The sequence below is a fragment of the Garra rufa genome, chromosome 2 (genome assembly GCF_049309525.1).
Source record: "Garra rufa chromosome 2, GarRuf1.0, whole genome shotgun sequence".
In the NCBI taxonomy this organism is placed as follows: Eukaryota; Metazoa; Chordata; class Actinopteri; order Cypriniformes; family Cyprinidae; genus Garra; species Garra rufa.
In genome coordinates, this window is record NC_133362.1 from 10758039 (window position 1) to 10780120 (window position 22082).

Here is a 22082-nt window from a genome sequence, read left to right on the forward strand (position 1 = left end):
GAATTTAGTCACGATAAGTCGAGCGACGAGCAGGAAGGAAACTACAACCTGATAATAGGGCTGGACGATAAATCGAACGATATTGTGAGGCGTGTTTAGTCAATGAAGCCAGTGCTTTGATTAGTAGTAAATCTCCATCATGTGCGTTCCGCTCAGGTTCCCCTGGAGCGGCAATTAATACACAGAGACGTAAATCTCTGACAAGCTACGCCATATCGAGCTCAAAATCGAATGCGAATCGAATGCGATTTTGAGCACGATTTGGCGTAGCTTGTCAGAGATTTACGTCTCTGTGTATTAATTGCCGCTCCAGCGGAACCTGAGCGGAACGCACATGATGGAGATTTACTACTAATCGAAGCACTGGCTTCATTGACTAAACATGCCTCACAATATCGTTCGATTTATCGTCCAGCCCTACCTGATAAGTTGATAATCTGATAAGTTCCTTCCTGCTCGTCGCTTGACTTATCGTGACTAAATTCAAGATGGCGGCGATCGGTAATTTTACTAAGGGGAATGTGTGTATAAATCTTCTTGTAAATAAACTACCAGTGCTTTTTCAAAGTTCTCAATGTCTTGTTTTAAATGTCAGGGCCCTTGGAAGTCTACCAATGAAGTGTGGCGCTACTTTGTGCCTCGTAAATGGTGTAAACAGTGATCACATATCACACCAGACTTCTCCTTTAATAAGCTTTCCATTGATGTATAGTTTGTTAGGATAGGACAATATTTGAAAATTTGGAATCTGAGGGTGTAAACAAAATCTACATATTAAGAAAATCATCTTTAAAGTTGTCCAAATGAAGTTATCAATGCATAATACAAATCAAAAATTAAGTTTTGATATATTTATGGTAGGAAATGTAGAAAATATGGAACATGATCTTTGCTTAAACTCCTTATTTTTGCCATAAAAGAAAAATTGATCATTTTGTCCCATACAGTGTATTTTTGGCTACTGCTACAAATATACCCATGCTACTTGAGACTGATTTTGTGGTCCAGGGTCACACATGAGCTGCATGTTTCAGAGCGAAACGCAGCGCTGTGTTCCTTTACACACGGGCAGCTCATGATCCAGTGTTTTCAGTGTCTCTGAGCAACTCGGTTTTCAATAAATGCTGCTCTACACAAACTCACAAACTGCAGGAATGTTATAAGTTTAGGTCACTGATAAGGTGCATTTGGCCAAACAACTTCCCAATGTGACAACAACTTCCCAAACTTTTAATGATACTATAAACGGCTCTTGTAAACAAAAGAGAAGCTGTAGGGTTGTTATTTTATAGCCACACTGGCCAAATTAAACAGCCCTACAAATAATCACATATTAAATCACAATCAGATTTTTTAGAAAATTGCAATTAGATTTTCCTCTCATATCATGCGTTCCTACTGGTTCCAAAAATTATTAAAGGGGTCCTATTATGCTCCTTTAAAAAGTATTTATTTTGTTTTGGGGGTGTACTTGAACATGCTCTCATGCTTAGTGGTTAAAAAAACGCATTATTTTTCACATAATTTACATTATTACAATAGCTTTCTCTCCAGGCTTGCACAAACAGCTCGATTAGTTCCGGGTTCCGCCTTCCGAAAAACCAAATGTATTGTGATTGGTCAGCAGTCCCACTGCGTTGCGATTGGCAAACAGCGTAGACCGTGTTCCGCCCTGCTGCGCCCCTTCCCAAAGCAGCAAACTAGATTAAAGTGATTCTTACGTTTTAAATATGGAATTTTTTTTAATTTACAAAAACACATCTGATCGCTAAAGGAGGCTTGCGAGATCGCAGATACGTGATATTATCATTATTGTGCTAATGTATTTAATTACTTGCATGCCCGAAACCATAAGGCTGGTGAAGCTATCTACACTGCATGATAAATGAATCTCTTACCACACACTGCACTTCTACGGCGAGGTGCCGACGCGTCCACGGATGATCACTAGTCAATGTTCATGTTTACATCAGCCGCTGATCTGCGTGTGTTTGGACCCTCTGTACAACACACTTGAACGGCGCGGCTTCAGCACGGCTACCGGAACAGTTCGCGGACACTTTTAAAGCTTGCGTTTAAACGAGCCGACCTGCAGCTCGCTGTAGCATCCCAAAAGCGGCTGTCCATAATACATGGCTAAAGTTAGAATCCCCCACCCGCCAACGAACTGAATTTCAGTAGGCGGGACTTACGTTGTGACATAATAGCCTTCGGAAAACAAACGCTGTAGTCCAAATGAGGCGTTTTGTTGTGGTTCTTGAAAATTGATTTTTTTTTAAACTGAATATATCCCTTTGGAGTGGACTTTGAGATTTGTCACTTAGATGTTTATGTGTAGATGTTTTTTATGCCCAAACATACACACCACACACTGGCTAAAGTTCAAAAAGTGAAAAAGCATAATAGGACCCCTTTAAGTTATTATAATTAGTAACAGAAAGCTTTACACATTTGTGCTTTTCTATTCCAGAGCTCTGTATATAATGATCTTCACAAAAAACCTGTTGGCAGTAGCTCCAAAAAGGACCTTCTGGTCAGTACTGATCAAAATCCTGAACTGCTTCCAAAGCTTGATGCATCATCATGAACGTGTTCTTCCTGGTTTAAAGCATGATATCCCAGATTTATAACTGATTCATGTGTTCATTTCCCATTGCCTTACACCATTTCCTCAGACTGGATTGTATCATGACCAAAGAAACTACACCAGCTTAAAGAACTCCAAACCTCCTCCCTCTACTGTCTCTACCTATACACCACGGGTTTGTCTACTTCTCTCCTGCATGTTTAATACTCTCTCACATCAAATATTTTGAGGAAAAGTCTTTAAGTCCTCCTGGAAAGTTCCTACTTGTTAATTCCGAAATATGATGTACTATATGGAGTTTGTTTTTCTTGTCTTGTCAAGGTTATTTCAGTATTGGTCTTCATTTTTAAAAGCTAGTCTGGCATCATCTGATTGACTCAGTGGTTTAGTTTGGATATCTGACATCTGTTGCTTGTTGTTTGACATTCACAGGCTCCGTCCACCAGCAGTTCTACAGGTCTGACACGCAGTTATAGTGTGGTCAGTCTGGATGTGATTAATCCCCACTCTGTTTTATAAGCCTCTTTGTTAGGGATGTGATGAGATCTGACTTGCCTCGCAAAATCTGACTGTTCTCACGAGAATGTGACGATATCCTCGCAAAATTAATCGTTAAAATATCACAATCTCCATTCAAACACCCACACGATCTTATTCCTGAATGACAACGATTTGCATCGCGCTGCTCACGCTCAAACAGTCTTTTCAACCACATAATGATAATTATTTCTGTGTTAGATACATTTAATAACAGAAGTACTACGATAAAAATGTATAGTTTGGGTATAAACACTTATTGTCTACAATAGCGATCAAAACTAAAGTATCTTAACACTTGTATGTATTGTAACGCTTATCCTCTTCCGCTAGAAGGTGGCGACAACTGCATGTTTAAAAAGTATTTCTCATTGATTGCAATAGTGAAACAAGTCTTTATTAATTGATTATTAACTTCATTTAAAAAAAAAAATAAAGTTTGAATATATTTTTTAAAAGACTTAATCAATGAACATTTTGTCAGAACCACTAGTAATTTTTTTTTCTTCAGAATCTTGAGAGAATCGTGATACCCAATTTATTTTTTAAAAATTGTGATTTTCAATTGATCCAGAATCATGCAGCTTTAGTTTACATATTTATTACAGCATATAATTCATTAAAATTGAAGTTTAATTTCATAAAGTACAAGTTCGTAACAAAATGCACATACATTTTGTGTTTTTTAGTTCAATAAAAATACAGTTTTTCCCTATATATTTTATCATTGAGGATTTCTTTAAAAAAAGTCTAAAAATCTCGTCTCGTTTTCGTGAACCCAGTCTCGTGTCGTCTTGTGGGATAAGTGTCTTGTCACACCCCTACTCTTTATCAATTGTTAATTTAAAAATTGTGGCATCTGTGTTCTCAGGCTTCCATATGTGATGACGGTCTGTGTAGTTCATATAGTTCCCGAGCTGTAAGTGATGCCATAGCATATATACGGAAATAATAATCATATCATATCCCTGGAGCAGTGTTAGCTCAGTGGTCAGTGTTATTTCCCCCGCAGCCCTCTGAATGCAGCTGGTATTCTTCGGGTGCCAGTTCCACCCGCAGCAGTCCTGTGGTGAGCGTTGCATGTGTCCAGAGCAGTAGCAGCTGCTCATGCATGTGTTCATTCTGCTTATCTTTATTATAACACTCGGTCAGATAATGCACCTTTTGAAAGTAGATGTTTTCACTAGTCTAACTCTAGATATTGGACTTCAGTGTGTAACTCATCTGGGATTGTTTGTGTTATGAACATGAATGTTACCTCAAGGTGTGTGGCATGTTAAGGAGGGGTGTGTTTCTAAGTGGGGCTGTCATGATTCCTTGATTCAAATCGAGAAGTCAATTTCGAAAAATCATTGATTGCATTTTGCCTGTGTTAAGTAACCGGCAAAATACTGGAAGTGGTGCATTTCAATGATGAGAATCCATGAAATGCAATATTAGAACATTTTCCAAGGCTGCTTGATATATTAAACCTGTTTAAAAATCATAATTAAGCATATTGCTAATGTGAATTCACAAAAGCTATGATTCAATTAGATAAATGTATGCAATGCAGCTTTAATATATGCTCTTTAATTATTTACATACGTGCGTCTCAGAGCGGCTCCGTTCACAGTAAATGCTGCTCCACATCAACTGTTAACATTTACTTGTGTGGAGCGTCTTAAACTCCATTTCTGCATATTGCTGAGTTTGTGTTTATTATAACATTCATCTGGGAATGCAACATGTGCCATTTTATCAGATTTTTAAGGCAAATAAAACTACGCAAACACAGGAGAATACATCAATATCTTTCTCAATATGCTAACTGTTCATAGTGATTTCAAAATAAAAGTTTAAACTAGGCTTGGGCGGTAATTCGGTAATATGATATACCGCGGGATCTAAAAATAGCAACGGTATCAGTTTCAATACCGTTATACCGTCCTAAAAAAACAATACACTTATATAGGAGACAAGGATTAAATATTAATATAATTTATTTAATGCCTAAAAATGTGTATTAGTGATGCGCGGATGGTGGTTATATCCGTGGGCGCTGCGGATAATCCGCAGGTCAGGTAATAAAAAAATGCATTCTGATTGTGGGTCGTGGGTGGATGAGATAAATCAATAATGATGCTAATATTAACTAGATTTTCTAAAACATGAACGTGTTTTATGTACTTTTTTCATCAGGCAGACGATTTCATTTGTGTGTAGGTTTTGGTGACAGAAACGGTGACATTCCCTATAAAGTTTGAAGGGAGTTATGCCTGTGCTGCTAATGCTATTGAGCACGGCAATGCAGTGGTCGGCTTTGCGTTTACCCACTCTCTGATGCGCATCATTCAGTAGTGTCCTGCATTATCCAAAATCATGACAGTCCACCGCATGAATAGCTAATTCAACCGCATGTTAATTGAAATATTCCCTAAAAACACCCAGTAAAGACAGTGTTGTGGTCAGGACCGCGGTGGCTTCTTTTGAAATATATTTGACGATTGTGCCTGATGCGTCCACAGATGCTGCCTGTTCATTCATACGCGGGACCATGTCAGGCAGGCGCGCAGTGTTATAAGAAGAATTATTATTGATTATATAAATCAGTAGATTATAACGAAAACAGACATTTCTTAAACTGGTGAACCCCTGTAAACTTCAGTCCAGGCATGCGTTCAAATAGTAAGTTCAGAGCGGCTCTAATACAGAGAAAACCCGAACGATTTCGTCAGAGATTGCGAAGAGTCGCATCCAGATGTCAGTTACTGTTATTCTTTTCTGCGTGGATTTGGCTTAAAATCATGAGTGATTGACGTTGACGTATATAAGTGTGCAGCGATGTGCAGATCAGCTGAATCAATCTGCTGTTAATGATGAACCATACGTTTCATCATGCAAAACTAAGTACTACAATAAGTGTATGACGATCGGGTGCGGTTATCTAAATCAGAGAAAAATATAGGTGCGGGTGGGTGGCAGGCGGATAATTTATTTGAAGCTGCGGATTCGGGTGACGATTGAGCCCATCCACGCATCTCTGCGTGGTTGTCATCACGTGACAGCGTGGAGGAGAAACAGAGAGGTAGGGGAAAGATGGCGAGTCGCGGACCAAGTGACCTGTGTCGCAAACTTACGTGGTTGGAACTACAGCTCTCGACCTTAGAAGCATAGTTTCTTGTTAGTAAGACATGTGGGCTTAATAAATGTTGTTTTTGAGCACAATTTGCAAGCTACCATGCAGTGCAATCTATATCTTCCATTTAAACTAAATATAAATGCATTTTAATCTATGTATTTTTGTTCATCTTCTATAAGCACCGTTTATGAGTAGTGCGTGTGCACAAATGCCTGAGGGAACCCCGGTGTATGACGTAAGAGGGAACCCGTGATGAATCAAACATCAAATAAAGCGTAATGACGGAGGGAAAAGAAAATGAGTCATTAGGTGCCATGTTCAATATAGCTGCATTTTTGAGATCTGTAATCAGTTAAATCAAAGAGTATAAGTTCTTTGGTTAAATAGCCGAAGTTATTACTCGGTTACGTCATTAACAACGGCCCTACATTGTTGAACTAATGTGGTTCAAACGACGGAGATGCGACCTTGTTCGGGAAACACTTGTGACTAGCTAGTTCGTTTCCACAACAATGCATCGTATGGAGGTTAACCAGCGATTTATGTCGTTCTACGGGAAACGCAGAAACGGGAAACCCCTGGATGTTTATGTTAATTTAATTCAGTTTGACTGTTGCATTTGCACTTTTTTTTTTATAAACTGCTATTTGTTGTTAATATTGTTGTGCATGTTATGTTGTTATTGTTTCAGTAGTGTTTGGTATTCAGTTTCTGAACGGTTTAGGCACAAGCCAACAGTTTGGTGACGCTGTCTGAGCCTTACGTCATAATGGTTGTATTATTCACGGTAATACCGTATACCGGGGTAAAATAGGGAGGAGGTTTGACGGTATCCAAATTTGGATACCGTCCAAGCCTAGTTTAAACCCTCGTTATGAGTTTACATGTTTTGATGGCCACATATTCAAAAAAATTGCAGTGGCTTTAGCATTTCTGTCGTAAAAAGGACATTTGAATTAAATGTTGTTTAGTCAATATTAAAAAAGGATTAGACGGCGCAGTAAAGTGTAAAAACAATTGTCAGGCCGTTGGCGCCCTCTGAAGTAATTTGTTATAATGCATAATAGACGTTAGCTCTATTGTGTATAATACATTATATATTCCAAAAAGGTTTATTTAAAATAGAAAGCATGTATTTGAAGTTGAAACATTTTGTACATTTCTTTACTGTCAGTTTTGATCACTTCAATGCATCCTTGCTGGATAAAAGTTGTAATAAAATAAAAATAAAAAAACTTACAGACCCCAAACTTTTGAATGATAGTGTGTAAATAGAGTACAAGTATTACTCTATGAAGATACAGAGTTTTTTTGTTGTTGTTGTTTTTGACTTACACCATTAAAGGGACCTATTATGCAAAATTCACTTTTATAAAGACACAGATGTGTGTAAACAACCCCATTTATAATCCCCATAAATCATAAACAGTCTTTCCAAACGCATGTTTCCAAATTTCCCCCTACTCTTATGTAAGATGACAGATGACTGGTGACGATCTGCCCAATTAGCGTAGATCCTTCCCTGAGTAAGCTTCAGCTGTCCACCATTTCTGTTTACTCGCTGTAGCAGCCAAAAAAAAAAAAAAACATAAAAACGGACATAAAAATCTTCATACACTCCCGACATCCGAGCCACTAAGTGCATTGTAGTTGAACGTCAATGCAAATGCCCTAGCATGTCATAAAAGACACATGCCAATGTAAATTATAACTGTAATTAAACAAAACGATATCTGCTCTATGTCCATGCAGCATATATTCTTTGGCTCTGTAGGCATCCTACTACAGTTCCCACACAAAGCACCTGTACAACATTTAACAAATTGAAGAATACTTAAAGAATATAGGTCAAAGAATAAAGCCTGTAAGGTTGATGTATTATGTCCAGAAATGTGTTAAATCTTTCTCTTCTTAGTTCAGTGCATAATCTGTAAAGTATAAAAAATTGGATGCATTGGTAGTGTTTTGATCGCTTTTGTGAAGGTGGGGCAGGAATGCTGCCTGTGTCTTTTTCTCTCATGTGGTGCATTTGTCTAAACAACTTAAGTAGCAATGAGATTGTTCGTTGACTTGTCACTAATACAAATGGAGTGCTATTAAAAGAGTGACTTCTTCACTGAAATGACTGCACGTTCTGCTTAACAGTTATGACAGATGGTTTTTGGTTTTCTTTCCTCTGCAATGTGCGTTTCTTCTTTTGAATCATCCTCTTTTAAACCTTTCAGTCATCCTCTGATGACGATTCTGGCAGCACTGTGTCCCGAAGTCGACGTGGGAGAAGGGATAGTGTGGTGAGCCAGAATAGAAACTATGACCACATCTACGCAACCGCGTATTCTGTTGTCATTACAACAATAATATATCAAAAAAACTTTTCCACTTCAACTTCTTCTTTTCCTTTGCTTTTTTTCGTCTGTCTGTGTGTAGTGTTCTGATTTCTCTGATATCTCTGAGACGGCTGCTGATTATTTCAGCCGTTCCAATCGCAGGGGCAGCATTGTCTCTGATCTTGATGATCTGAGCATCCCAGATCTGGACAGTGTAAGTCAAGATGTGCATGAAGTAATAACTGATGTGAAACATTCACTTAAGTGCACTGGATGGTTACTTATAGTTGGACCGTTCAGTTATTAAAAATGGTTAACTCTGCATGGTTTGATAGTGTGCAATAAAGTTGACTCTACTGTACTTATATATATTATTCCTGTAGAAATGCATCTAACTCTTGCGTGTGTGTCTCTTTTGGTTGGTTTCAAAACAGAGGGTTTTGGTAAAGTCTGGCTGGAGCACTGACTCTGATGGTTTCTGGTTAAATTGTAAGAGTTACGTGGCATGATGTGTGCCTAAAATGTGCTACCGCAAGTAGCACCCCAGCATCCCACTAACTTTTTTCTTTCTGTCTTACTTTAGGATGAAGGCAAAACACAGTTAATGGCCATTCGAATTGCGACAAGTATATATTTCTAAAAGTAACCAATGAGACTAATGGTGTCTTTTTTTTATTTTTTAGCTGGATGAGAAATGTGACAAGCAGTTTACAGACACCTTCAGCCGGGTAAGAGGAAGAGAGATCATTTTCCACTTCCCTATGTTGTGATATTTGACACGTAATTAAGACCCAAGTTAACGTTTCTCTTCTCATTAGAGGAAAGTTTGGTCAGTTTACTTTCAGAATTAACATTTTCTGATAATTTACACACCCCATGTCATCCAAGATGCTCATGTCTTTCTTTCTTCAGTCGCAAAGAAATAAGGTTTTTGAGGAAAACGTTCCAGGATTTTTCTCTATATAGTGGACTTCAACGGTGGCCAACGGGTTGAAGGTTCAAATTGCAGTATCAATGCACCTTCAAAGGGCTCTACACAATCCCAGTCAAAAAATAAGGGTCTTATCTAGTAAAACAATTGGTCATTTCTACCAAAAAAAAAAAATTATATACTTTTTTTTTACAAAAAGTCAAACGACCTTTACAAAAAAGGTAAAACAATAATGTCAGGCAATTTTTAAATTGGATGAGAAAATAAGATGGGAGTTTTTTGCACTACCCTAATTTTTTTTTTACCGAAAAACACAGACAAAGAACTAACCGCATGTAACTGCCAATGTGAAGACAAGCATTTGTGGTTAAAATGTATATACATTTTTGTTTGTTTGTTTTTAAATGGCCAATCGTTTCACTAGATAAGACCCTTATTCCTCAGCTCTAGCCCTTTGAAGGTGCACTCAAACTGCAATTTTATTTCAGGATTTCTCTCCATATAGTGCCCCCAAGTTTGAACTTCTGAAATGCAGTTTAAATGCAGCTTTAAAGGGCTCTAAATCCCAGCTGATGAAGAAGGGTCTTATCTAGCAAAACTACTTCTCCAACTTCAAAATCCTCACTGTTTTACCTTTTTTTGTAAAGGGTGTTTGACCTTTTTTGCATGTTTACTTAGTAAACACTGGGTCAGTACTTCTGCAGGATGTCGGACGATTTCAAAATTGGAGGACAAAACGAGATGAGAGTTTTTCGACATACCCCAACTGTATTGAACCGGCATACACAGAGTTCACGCAGAGCTAGACAAGATCAGCATTTGAGGTTAAAAATTATGTAAGTTTTACTTAAAATAAAATAAAATAACCGACAGTTTCACTAGATTAGACCCTTCTTCCTCGGCTGAGATCATTTAGAGCCATTTGAAGCTGCATTTAAACTGCATTTTTGATGTTCAAACTCGCAGGCACCATATAAGTCCACTATATGGAGAGAAATCCTGAAATGTTTTTCTGAAAAAACATAATTTCTGTACGACTGAAGAAAGACCGGCATGAACATCTTGGATGACAAGAGGGTGAGAACATAATCTGTAATTTTCTGTTCTGGAAGTAAACTACTCCTTTAACAGATGTTTTGTGCTCTTGTATCCTCCAGCCAACCTCTCGATGTACCACCCCGGCGCTCTCGGCAGCTGCCCTGGCAACTCTGGGAGGCACCAGTTCAAGAAGAGGCAGTGGAGATGCTGGAAGCATGATTATGGATGCAGAGGCTTCTATCAGCGAGTTAAGGGTAATTATGTTGTTAATTTGCATTACACAAGCTGAAATACAGATTAATTGGGCATTTCTTGAAACAGGATGAATCTACCTCCCTTTAAACATATTTTGGCTGAGAATCATACTTTCCTACTGAATGCATCTGATCTCAGAGAATCCACTTGTGTTCATTTCACAGTTTTATTTGTGTCTGTTAATGCTTTCGTTTCTTTCCTCTTTGTGGTTGAATGCATTTCGGAAAGCTCTCACTCCCTCTATGTGTTTGTGTGAATGTACAATCGGAGGTCACCGCTCTGACCTTCAGTGAATGCCAAACCTTTCCCATGATTCATTCCTCCATCTCAACAGGACATCTATGATCTAAAGGACCAGATTCAGGATGTAGAGGGCCGATACATGCAGGGCCTTAAAGAGCTAAAGGTAGAGGGTCCTGAGCTCAATGCATGCATTCCTACTAACACACCAGACTCTTAGCACTCTTTAGTCTGAAAGCATGAGCCTTGCATGAGTCTTTCACTTTCACTTACTACATTTACAGTCATGTTCAGCCCACAGTTGTGTTGCCTGAATTGTAATTCGTAATTGCTCCAAAGAGTCTTCCAAGTCACATGGAAGTCTTCTGCATGATTCCCAACTGCTGATTATAAAGAAGATGGACATGGATGCAGACACACGCATTTAATTAGCTATATTTGTGTGAAGACTTTGAGTGTTTGTCCAGTTCAGATTTGAAAGTTGGAGATTCTGCTGTGAATATCCTGATAACCTGTGAAGGAACTGCACATAAACAGAAATTTACTCACTCTTTGTCATCCATGATGTTCATGTCTAAGATTTTTGAGGAAAACATTGCAGGATTTTCCCTATATAGTGGACTTCAATGGTGGTCTACAGGTTGAAAGTCCAAATTGCAGTTTCAGTGCAGTTTGGAAGGGCTCTACACAATCCCAGCTGAGGAATAAGGGTCCAATCTAGCAAAATGATCTGTCATTTTCTGAAAAAAAAAATATATATATATACTTTTTAACTACAAATACTTGTCTTGCAATCATGTTGGACAAGTCACGAATGGTTGGTTTTTCGTCTGTGTACTTGGGTCTCAAAAAGGTAGTGTAGTGCGAAAAACTACACCTCATTTTTTTCCTCTAACTTCAAAATCGTCCAACATTGTTGTTTTACCTTTTGTAAAGGGCGTTTGACTTTCTTTGTTCATGTATTTCTTTCTTCAGTCGTACAGAAATAGTTTTTTGAGGAAAACATGTCAGAATTTCTGTCCATATAGTGGACTTCTATAGTCCCCCAAATTTGAACTTCCAAAATGCAGTTTAAATGCAGCTTCAAAGGGCTCTAAATGATCCCAGGCGAGGAAGAAGGGTCTTATCTAGCAAAACGATCGGTTATTTTCTAAAAACATTTACAACTTACATACATTTTAATCTCAAACACTCGTCTTGCCAAACTCTGCGTGAACTCTGTGTATTCCAGTTCATGACAGTTAGGGTATGTAGAAAAACTCCCATCTCATTTTCTACTTCAAAATCATCCTACATCACTGCAGAAGTACTGACCCAGTGTTTACAAATTGAACATGCAAATAAGATCAAACACCCTTTACAAAAAAAAAAGTAGGAACGATTTTGAAGTTGGAGGAGAAAATGAGATGGGAGTTTTTCGACATACCCTAACTGTCATAACCCATAATAGGCAGAGTACGCACAGAGCTAGACAAGACGAGCATTTGAGGTTAAAAAGTATATAAGAGACCCTTCTTTCCTTGGAAGTTCAAACTCGGGGGCACCATAGAAGTCCATTATATGGAGAGAAATCCTGAAATGTTTTCCTCAAAAAACATAATTTACTTACGACTGAAGAAAGAAAGACATGAACATCTTGGATGACAAGGGGAACATTAATGTGAGTACATTATGTGTAAATTTTTGTTCTGAAAGTGAACTACTCCATCAATGTGACATAGACATGGATGTTCCTTTCTGAATCTGATGTCATGTATTTTTCAGTGTTAAAGTCAACATGAAATGCTGTAAACAACCTATTTAGGGACTTCTGTTGGGAATTGATTGGTTTGCAGAAAGTTACAAATACTACTGTTCAAAGGTTTGGGATCAGTAACATTTCTAAAGAATCATATGACACTGCAGACTGGAGTAATCATGGTTAAAATTCAGCTTTCCATCACAGGAATAAAATACATTTTTAAATATATTCAAATAGAAAACAGTTATTTTAAATTATAATAATATTTCACAATTTATACTGTACTTATAATAAATGTAGCCTTGGTGAGCATAATAGCATAAAAAAACCGACCATAAACCTTTGAACAGTAGTTTACCTGGATGAGACAAGTCATTGGAGCTGATAAGGGAAAGTCATTTCAGAGGTAGAGCGAGTTATCTTTTTGGACGTGTTACAAAGAAATGTAAGACCAGGAACATGCATTTAGTGAGTAAACAGGACCATTTTCATTTCATGTTGACTCTTAAATTTCTCTTCAACTTTATTTATAATGTTTAGTTGTTTTACACTTTCACTTTTTCAGTTCTAATCTTCATTGAAGTGGTCAGTGTGTGCTTTGTTTATTTGCCAGTCATGAAGGTTTGTAGTGGTTTTGTAGCGTGTAAAGCTATTCCAGTACTTTCGTGTGAACGATTTTTTTTTCTCCCTGTGATCAGGATTCGCTGTCAGAAGTGGAGGAGAAGTACAAGAAAGCCATGGTGTCCAACGCTCAGCTGGACAACGAAAAGGCAAACCTCATCTACCAAGTGGACACACTCAAAGACGTCATTGAGGAGATGGAAGAGCAAATGTCAGAGCTGCGCAGGGAAACAGAAGACAGATCAAAGGTGCATATAAGAAATTAGTAGTTTCTAGAAAAAAAAAACTCTTTGATTTCACAATGATAATTGGATTAAAAAAAAAAAACGTATGGTTGTATGGACACAGTAAATCGTGAATGCCATGTACTGTCGGCGGTTTATTTCTGATGCACTTGGAAACATATATACAATCTTTGGCAGATTATGATGTAACTATGCTTTTCTTTTGATTGACAGGAGTTAGAGCGGCAAAAGCACACATGTTCAGTCCTACAGCACAAACTAGAGGAGATGAAGGAGGGCATCCGTCAGCGAGATGAACTTATCGAGGTAGAGCCCAAAATCAGAAATGGTTTATCGACCACAAATTCTTCTGAAGACATTAGAAACATTTGCATTAGACTCAGTGTTTTAAAAGCTTTTGCAGAATAATCCAGTTAAGTCTGAGTGAAAGTGTGCTTTATGTTCTTCATGAATGAAATAGGAAGGTTCAGAGTCTTTATATCATTCACTTTCCTCCTGTTTTCTTCCTTCATGTGTTCTGTATCATCGCTTCTTTGTTGTGTCTGTTTTGAATCTTCCCTGTTTTCTCCTTCTTTGCTTTATTAAACGCATATCCAGGAGAACCAGAAAATTCAGCAAAAGCTAGATAACCTCACAAGAGAGGCGTTTGACCTTCAGGAAACTGTTAACTGGAAGGACAAAAAGATTGCGGTAGGGGTTTAGGAGATGCTGCTTGGATTGCTGGCAGAAAATAACTGTTCATCTATTAACTTTTTTCAAAGTTTTGCCAGGCAGCCTTATACATATAAACAAAATTATATGTATATAGTTTTTTATTTTTATGAAGGATTGATGTGTGGCTAACATGCATGTAAAAATAGACATTTGGAGCTTGTTCATAAAAACAAGGAGAATAAATGAGTGTAAACTATTCTTACAATATTTTTTGTTTGAATGGATTTATGCACAATGTATGAAAAAGTAAGTTGTAAATGCACAGTGCTGCACTCTGCTGGTATCCTATTAACCTCAGCTGTGTACACCAGAAGTGCTGGGTACCACACAATAGAGTTGGAAACTGTTGAAGCTACATAGTGCATGAAAATATATTACATTAAGAAGATTGATTAGTTTCACTTTTGATATATTCACTACTGCATGGAAATCCATGAATGGATGAAGATCATTGAAAGAAAAGTGCTATGCAGACTAATAACATCACTCCTTCACTTCCTGCACTGCTCATCTGTCAGCATGGTCTATTTTCATCCTGCCATCTGTGACTAAAGCTAGGGCTGGGCAATATATGAAATATTTGTGATGGTTAAATAAATATAGATACATGTAATAATAAATTCATTAAAAGCTGGGGAAAAAACCTTTTCATATACAATACACTGCCATTCAAAAGTTTAAAAAAAAAAAATTCTTATGATCATCAAGGCTGCATTTATTTGATCAAAAATGAAATATTATTGCGATTTAAAATAACAGTTTTCTGTTTTAATATACACTCAAGTATAATTTATTTCTGTGGTGCAAAGCTGGGTTTTCAGCATCATTACTCAAGTCCTTAGTGTCACACGATCCTTTAGAGAATATTCTAATATACTGATTTTTTATCAATTTTGGAAAACAGATGTTCTGCTTAATATTTTTTTGGAACCTGTGATTCTTTTTTCAGGATTCTTTGAATAAAAAGTTAAAAAGAACAGCATTTATTCAAAATATAATCTTTTCTAACAATATAAGTCTTTGCTATCACTTTTTATCAATTTAACACATCCTTTCTGAATAAAAGTATTAATTTCTTTTAAACAAAGAAATAAAGAAGGAAAACATTAAACATAAACACTGAATGGCAGTGTATATTGTTACAGAAGTTTTCTGTTTTAAATAAATGCTTTAAATAATGTTCTATTCATCAAAGAATCCTGAAAAAAGATCACAGTTTAAAAAAAATGAAGCAGCACAACTGTTTCCAACATAAATAATAAATCAGCATATTATGATTTTTGAAGGATAATGTGACACTTTATACTGGAGTAATGATGCTGAAAATTCAGCATTGCATCACATGCATAAATTCTAATTTAAAGTTCATTAAAATAGTAAACCACTTATTTAAATTGCAATAATATTTCACAATATTACTTTTTTCTGTATATTAATCAAATAAATGCAGCCTTTATGAACAGGAAAGTCTTGTTTAAAAAACATTAAAAATCTTACTGGTCCCAAACATTTGAACAGCAGTGGGTATATATAATTTTTATTTTTTTTTTAATGGTAGATATTGCCTAGCCCTAACTGAAGGCTGTTCATTGAATGTTTTCTGCTGTCTCTTTGTCTACTTTTCTCTTTACTCCTCTCTCTTTTCCTGCCCTTCATGTGGCCAGGCGTTAGAGAGACAGAAAGAATACTTTGATTGCATTAGGAGTGAGAGAGATGAGCTCAGGGATGAGCTGGCTGACCTCAAGGGGAAAAGCCGAATGGGAGAGGTATGTCCTTTAAGTGCTCCTGCACAGGATGAAAGCTTGTATCAACAATAAACAGATTGTTTAAATGGAAAGTTCTGGTTTGCTGCACATCACTGGCCATGTAAACACTGCAAACTTTGAGTATGTTACAGTACTGTGCTTTTATTTAATTTGAGCTATTTTATCTGAGTTGATTTATTATTGACTATTTTCTTGCATCACAGTGCATTATCGGATGGCCTTCTTTATAAATACTTGCAGTTCTGTTTTATAATCTGTCCTACGTGTAGAAGGAAGTGCAGTTATGCTATTGTTAAGTTCAGTTATCTCTTTGTGAATTTTTTATGAGTTTTTCATGAGTTGTCACTCCCATAAATCCCAAGCTTTGGCGTGTCCAGAAGAGGAGTGACAACAGTACTGCAGTGTGTACATAGCTAGTGTATATTATGAAAGGGTCATTCCATGTCAAATCAACAAAATTTAAACAAATTCTCTGGCTCAAATGTTTGATTTTGCTCATTTTTTTCTGAAGAAAGATAGACATGTATAGTGAGTCAAAATGGCAATTTTCACCTGAGATTTAGAGGCAAAATCCAGGAGGGTAAAAATGACTTTAGGCAGATGGCAGAATCGTTATGCTATTTTTACAGAGATTGGTCAAATCTGTTGACTCTAGCAGTCTTTGAGAGCAAAGTAATGTGCATCAACCTGACCATTAGTGCATTTTTTTTTTGTGCATTGCACTCAGATAAGTGTTCTATGCAATTGTTTTGATGGAGAGAAACAAGATACAGTTCTAATTTCAACATTATTTCTACTTAAGGCATTGTTCTTTAAATAAAATAAGTATCAGTGGTACACAAAGTGACCAACATTTGGTTTTCAACTTCTGAAAATGGTCAACGTTCAACAATCTAGACATGGAGCATGATTGCGATCCCCATATCTCTGGGACTGAACGATGTAGGGTCTTGAAAATTAAGATTCTAAAAGAAAAGAACTAGAATCTAAAATCATATTGCAATATCTTTAATACTTCTTGAGTTATAGGCATGCAAACTTTGTCTTGACAGAAGGAAACGAGATATATCTTTCATCATTATTTGTTCTCTCATTTGGTTTTTGACCAATGTGCACATTTTAACGTTTTACTCCTGGAGCCATATTGAAATTCCGATATCTCTGGAACTGAACTATATAGGGTCTTAAAAATAAAGATGCCAAAAGGAAAGTTTGAATAGACCCATTATCTAAAAGGGCATTAAGATAACTTTAATACTTCTTGAGTTACAGGCATGCAAACTTTGGAGAAAAGACTTGAAAAGTGTTGTTTCCCCATTTTTGAATGGTCACCATTGGGACATAATGTAACAAAGATCGATAAGGCCAACAGATTTTACTAACAGAATTACCAATCTCTGGGTAAAAAAAATAACATTACGATGCTGCCATCTTTCTAAAGTCATTTTTACCCCCCTGTAATTTGACACTGAATCTCAAGTGAAAACTGCGATTTTGACCTCCCTCTGCAAAATAGTTGATTACTCCATAAATATTTCATCATTATTTGTTCTTCAGACATTCCTCTTTAAAAGAAAAAAATATATAATAATTTTGCAAACTGACCCACATTTGGTTTTTGACTAGTGAAAATATGTACCTTTTAATGATTCATTTCTGGAGCCATATTGAAATTCCGATATCTCTGGAACTGAACTATATAGAGTCTCAAAAATAAAGATGCCAAAAGGAAAGTGTGTTAAGACCCAATATTTAAAAGGGCATTAAGATATATGTAATATATCTTGAGTTACAGGCATGCAAACTTTGGAGAAAAGACTTGAAAAGTGCTGTTTCCCCATTTTTGAATGGTCACCATTGGGACACATTGTAACAAAGATTGATAAAGGCAACAGATTTTACTAACAGAATTACCAATCTCTGTGTAAAAATAACATTTTGATGCTGCCATCTTTCTAAAGTCATTTTTACCCCTCTGTAATTTGACTCTGAATCGCAGGTGAAAACTGCCATTTTGACCTCCCTTGGCAAAATTGTTGATTTACTCTGTAAATATTCATCCATGTCATTTAATGTTTTGGCTAAAAATATTAGCAAAATCAACTATTTGAGCTGGGGACTTCTGGTTCAGTTGACATGGAATGACCCAGCAGACTTTTATACTTTGATTTACTGTGAACGTCCTGCTCTGGCAGAAACATGGGCTGGTCATCATACCCGAGGATACGCCCAACGGAGACGTCAGCCATGAGTCCCCTACCTCAGGCATCACTGTGGTCACACAAGAGGCAGCGCAGGTGCTGGAGTCTGCGGGAGATGGACCTTTGGGTGAGTCTCCTCCGCATATGTAATAAAAAGGTTTTATATATGTATACTAGTATGAAACAATGGCATTATGCTTGTTTTGTATGTTCATACCCCAGATGTAAGACTACGAAAGCTTGCGGATGAAAAGGATGAGCTTTTGTCCCAGGTATGATTGTGCATGAAGTGATTTAAAATGGACTTTTGGCAAGAATAAGTTGAAGTGACACATCTGTGCCTTTTTAGATCAGAAAACTGAAGATGCAGCTGGAGGAAGAAAGACAAAAGCACTCAAAGATCGATAGCGTTTACACAGAAGGAGAGCGAATGGAGAACGGCACTGACCTGCATATAATCGAGATGCAGAGTACGACCTGTGACCCTTTACGCACTCACTGAAGTCTGCATACATGTTCCTTCACATAAACTATAACTTAATTCTGTCTGTTTCCTGTAGGGGACGCCAATAGACAGATAAGTGAATACAAATTCAAGATCTCGAAAGCTGAACAGGAAATGGCAACAATGGAACAAAATGTGAGTTTGAAATTAGAACAAAATAAAGTTGTTACAATAGAAGGTATTACCTATATAACAATAGTATGTAACAGTTTTATAAAATGGAACAGAAGTATTGATATATATTTTGTGCAGAAAAGGAAGCCTACATTGTGACTTATTTGTCCATGTTTTTCATTTTTTTGTTTATAAAGAAAGAATCTTTAGTTTTTTGGTTCTGTTTGAAAATAAATAAATAAAATACAATAAAAAAACCGGTAACATTTCAAAACATTTTTACTGTTTAAAATGACTTTTCTATTTAAATATTTAAATTTATTTCTGTGATTTCAAAGCTGAGTTTTCAGCCTCATTACTCCAGTCTTCAGTGTCACACGATCCTTCAGAAATCATTCAAATATTCTGATTTGATGCTCCAAAAACATTTATTATTATTATTATTATTATTATTATTATTATTATTATTATTATTATTATGTTGAAAACAGCTGAGTAGAATTTTTTTCAGGTTTCTTTGAATAGAAAGTTCAGAACAACAGCATTTATTGAACTCTTTTGTAACATTATAATTAATCATGTCTTAATCATCACTTTTGATCAATTTAAAGCCTCTTTGCTAAGTAAAAGTATTTAAGTAATTTCTTTCATGAAATTAGGACTTAACTGTTTTAAATATTGATAATAATAATAAATGTTTCTTGAACAGCAAATCAGCATATTAGAATGATTTCTGAAGGATCATGTGACACTGAAGACTGGAGTAATGATGCTAAAAATTTAGCTTTGAAATCACAGGAATAAATTACCTTTTAAAATATATTCAAATAGAAAGCAGTTATTTTAAATAGTACAAATTTTTCACAATTTGACTGTTTTGACTGGTAGTGTAAATATAGTTTTTTTTCTTTAAATATATTTTAAAATGTAATTTATTTCTGCGCTCAAAGCAAAATTTTTAGCATCATTCTCCAACTCCAGTCTTTAGTGTCACATGATCCTTCAAAACTCATTCTAATATGCTGATTTCTGCTCAAGAAACATTTAGCATTGTTTAATAAATAGAAAGTTTAAAAATGTAATATTGTCACTTTTGACCAGTTGAATGCATTTTTGTGTTTATATAATAGTTTTTATTTGTGTAATTTCCATTATTTTCTGTGGTGATTTACATTTTATTTTTAATTTAAAAAATAAATAAAAAATAATTTGTGATATTTGTGAAATATTGACTTTTTTATTTTAATTTAATATTTTTTTTATAATTCATTAGTAATGTATATTATATATTAAATATATGAATATTTGCATAACTTTTGCAATTGTTTTGTATGTGTCATGCAGGTAAACAGACTTGAAGGACAGGTGTCCAGATACAAAGCTGCAGCAGATAATGCAGAAAAGATAGAAGATGAACTGAAAGCAGAGAAACGAAAACTTCAGAGGGAGGTATGAACCCAACAATGAAAAAACATGGCATTCAAACATCTCTGCTGCTGACCTACACACACATCACACATTCTGGTTTCCCATAATCATAACCCGACATTTTAAAACTCTGATGTTTGGGCCTGGAAAGAAATACAAAAAATTGTGCATGATCCAAGCATAGAGAAGATCAAACTCTTCTCATATGTGACCCTGGACCAAAAAACCAAAGTACCATGGGTATAGTTGTAGCATAGGCCAAAATACATTGTATGGGGCAAAATTATTGATATTTCTTTTATGCCAAAAATCATTAGGATATTAAGTAAAAGTCATGTTCCATGAAGATATTTTGTAAATTTCCTACCATAAATGTATCAAAATGTATTATTTTATTAGTAATATGCATTGCTAAGAACTGGAATTTGGAAAACTTTAGAGCAATTCTCTCAATTTTTTTTTTTTTTTTTGGATCAGATTCCAGATTTTCAAATATTTGTATCTCAGCCAAATATTGTCTTATCCTAACAAATCAATACATACATCAGTGAAAAGCTCATTTCAGATAATGTATAAATCTCAATTTCCAAAAATTGACCCTTATGACTGGTTTTGTGGTCCATGGTCATATATTAGCGGTCAAAGTCAAGAGTCACGCTCACACATCTGTTTTCCTTTGGCAGCTGCGTACAGCCCTGGACAAGATCGAAGAAATGGAAATGACCAACAACCATCTCGTAAAGCGGCTGGAGAAGATGAAAGCAAACAGAAACGCTCTTCTGTCCCAGCAGTGAAGACAGACTCTCCAACACCTTACAGTAGGACACCAAAAACAAATCTGCAGGCCCTTTACCTTGTTTCCTCGCCTCTCGTGGTAAAACAGATTTGCATACTAAGGCACCACCGTGAGGCAGGAAACCTCTAAACCTTCTCTGAACCTGAGAATATTGTACTTCTGTTGGTTGTGTTGTTTTTAAAAGCTTGGTACATCACGGTAGCCATTGAGGTTTCGTTGCTCGGACTGGGTGCCCCCCCCCCCCTTCTCTTTTGTAAGTTGCACGAGTATAAAAGCGCTTTTTAAACTGTACATCGACATGCAGGGCCCTCGACGTCCATGTAAATGCTTACACTGCAATGTGCCTTCACAGGGAGGACGAGGGTTATATGCATTATAACACTATACAGGAAAAGCATATATTTCTACCGGTACAAAAAAACAAACATTAATGTGTTTAATAAAGGGTACAGCCATGAGTTGAACATTATAGAGAATCAATCATGTCTGCTATGGTTTCAATTAAGTGTTTTTGTTTTGTTTCTCAAATATTTAAAATATTTCTTGAAAATAAATGTGTAAATGAATGCAGTATGAATGGGTGGGTGATTCATGAATTGTGATTGTTTGCAGGGCACATTGAATTTTGTTAGGTTTTTTTGAAATGCTTCGTCACAATGGACTACATCAATTTTACACTAAATGTATTGATTTTAACTCCCAGTAAGAGACCGATGTTTCTACTGTGACATTGTGAGATTTCAGTTTCGAGTCCCAAATGCCACTTGATGCCTTTCACAACGCTGTTGTATTCAGGTTTGGTGCAACTTTTTAATCACACTAGAAACCAATTGTCTGACACTTCATGCGCACAGTGATTGTGACTAAAGCAGCTGCAAAGTATACTGTAAATAAACTACACGATTTACAAACTGA

The 22082-nt window shown here is 36.3% G+C and overlaps 1 protein-coding gene across 10 annotated transcripts in view; it reads left to right on the forward strand.

Annotated features, from left to right (window-relative positions):
* lrrfip2 (leucine rich repeat (in FLII) interacting protein 2) overlaps positions 1–22082 on the forward strand; it is a 45607-nt gene extending 23525 nt beyond the window's left edge. For 2 of the 10 annotated variants that reach the window (XM_073833699.1, XM_073833700.1), the window contains exons 9-28: positions 2471–2533; positions 2676–2762; positions 3020–3067; positions 3996–4043; positions 4137–4193; positions 8471–8536; positions 8673–8786; positions 9256–9300; positions 10661–10795; positions 11131–11202; positions 13476–13646; positions 13857–13949; positions 14241–14333; positions 16022–16123; positions 18319–18451; positions 18547–18596; positions 18674–18794; positions 18885–18964; positions 20288–20392; positions 21055–22082. In XM_073833699.1, the coding sequence (XP_073689800.1) occupies positions 2471–2533; positions 2676–2762; positions 3020–3067; positions 3996–4043; positions 4137–4193; positions 8471–8536; positions 8673–8786; positions 9256–9300; positions 10661–10795; positions 11131–11202; positions 13476–13646; positions 13857–13949; positions 14241–14333; positions 16022–16123; positions 18319–18451; positions 18547–18596; positions 18674–18794; positions 18885–18964; positions 20288–20392; positions 21055–21165 (1794 nt within the window). In that variant the 3' untranslated portion in view covers positions 21166–22082. The remainder of the gene's footprint in view (positions 1–2470; positions 2534–2675; positions 2763–3019; positions 3068–3995; positions 4044–4136; positions 4194–8470; positions 8537–8672; positions 8787–9255; positions 9301–10660; positions 10796–11130; positions 11203–13475; positions 13647–13856; positions 13950–14240; positions 14334–16021; positions 16124–18318; positions 18452–18546; positions 18597–18673; positions 18795–18884; positions 18965–20287; positions 20393–21054) is intronic. The other 8 variants (XM_073833704.1, XM_073833705.1, XM_073833701.1 and 5 more) reach the window with 7 other exon arrangements.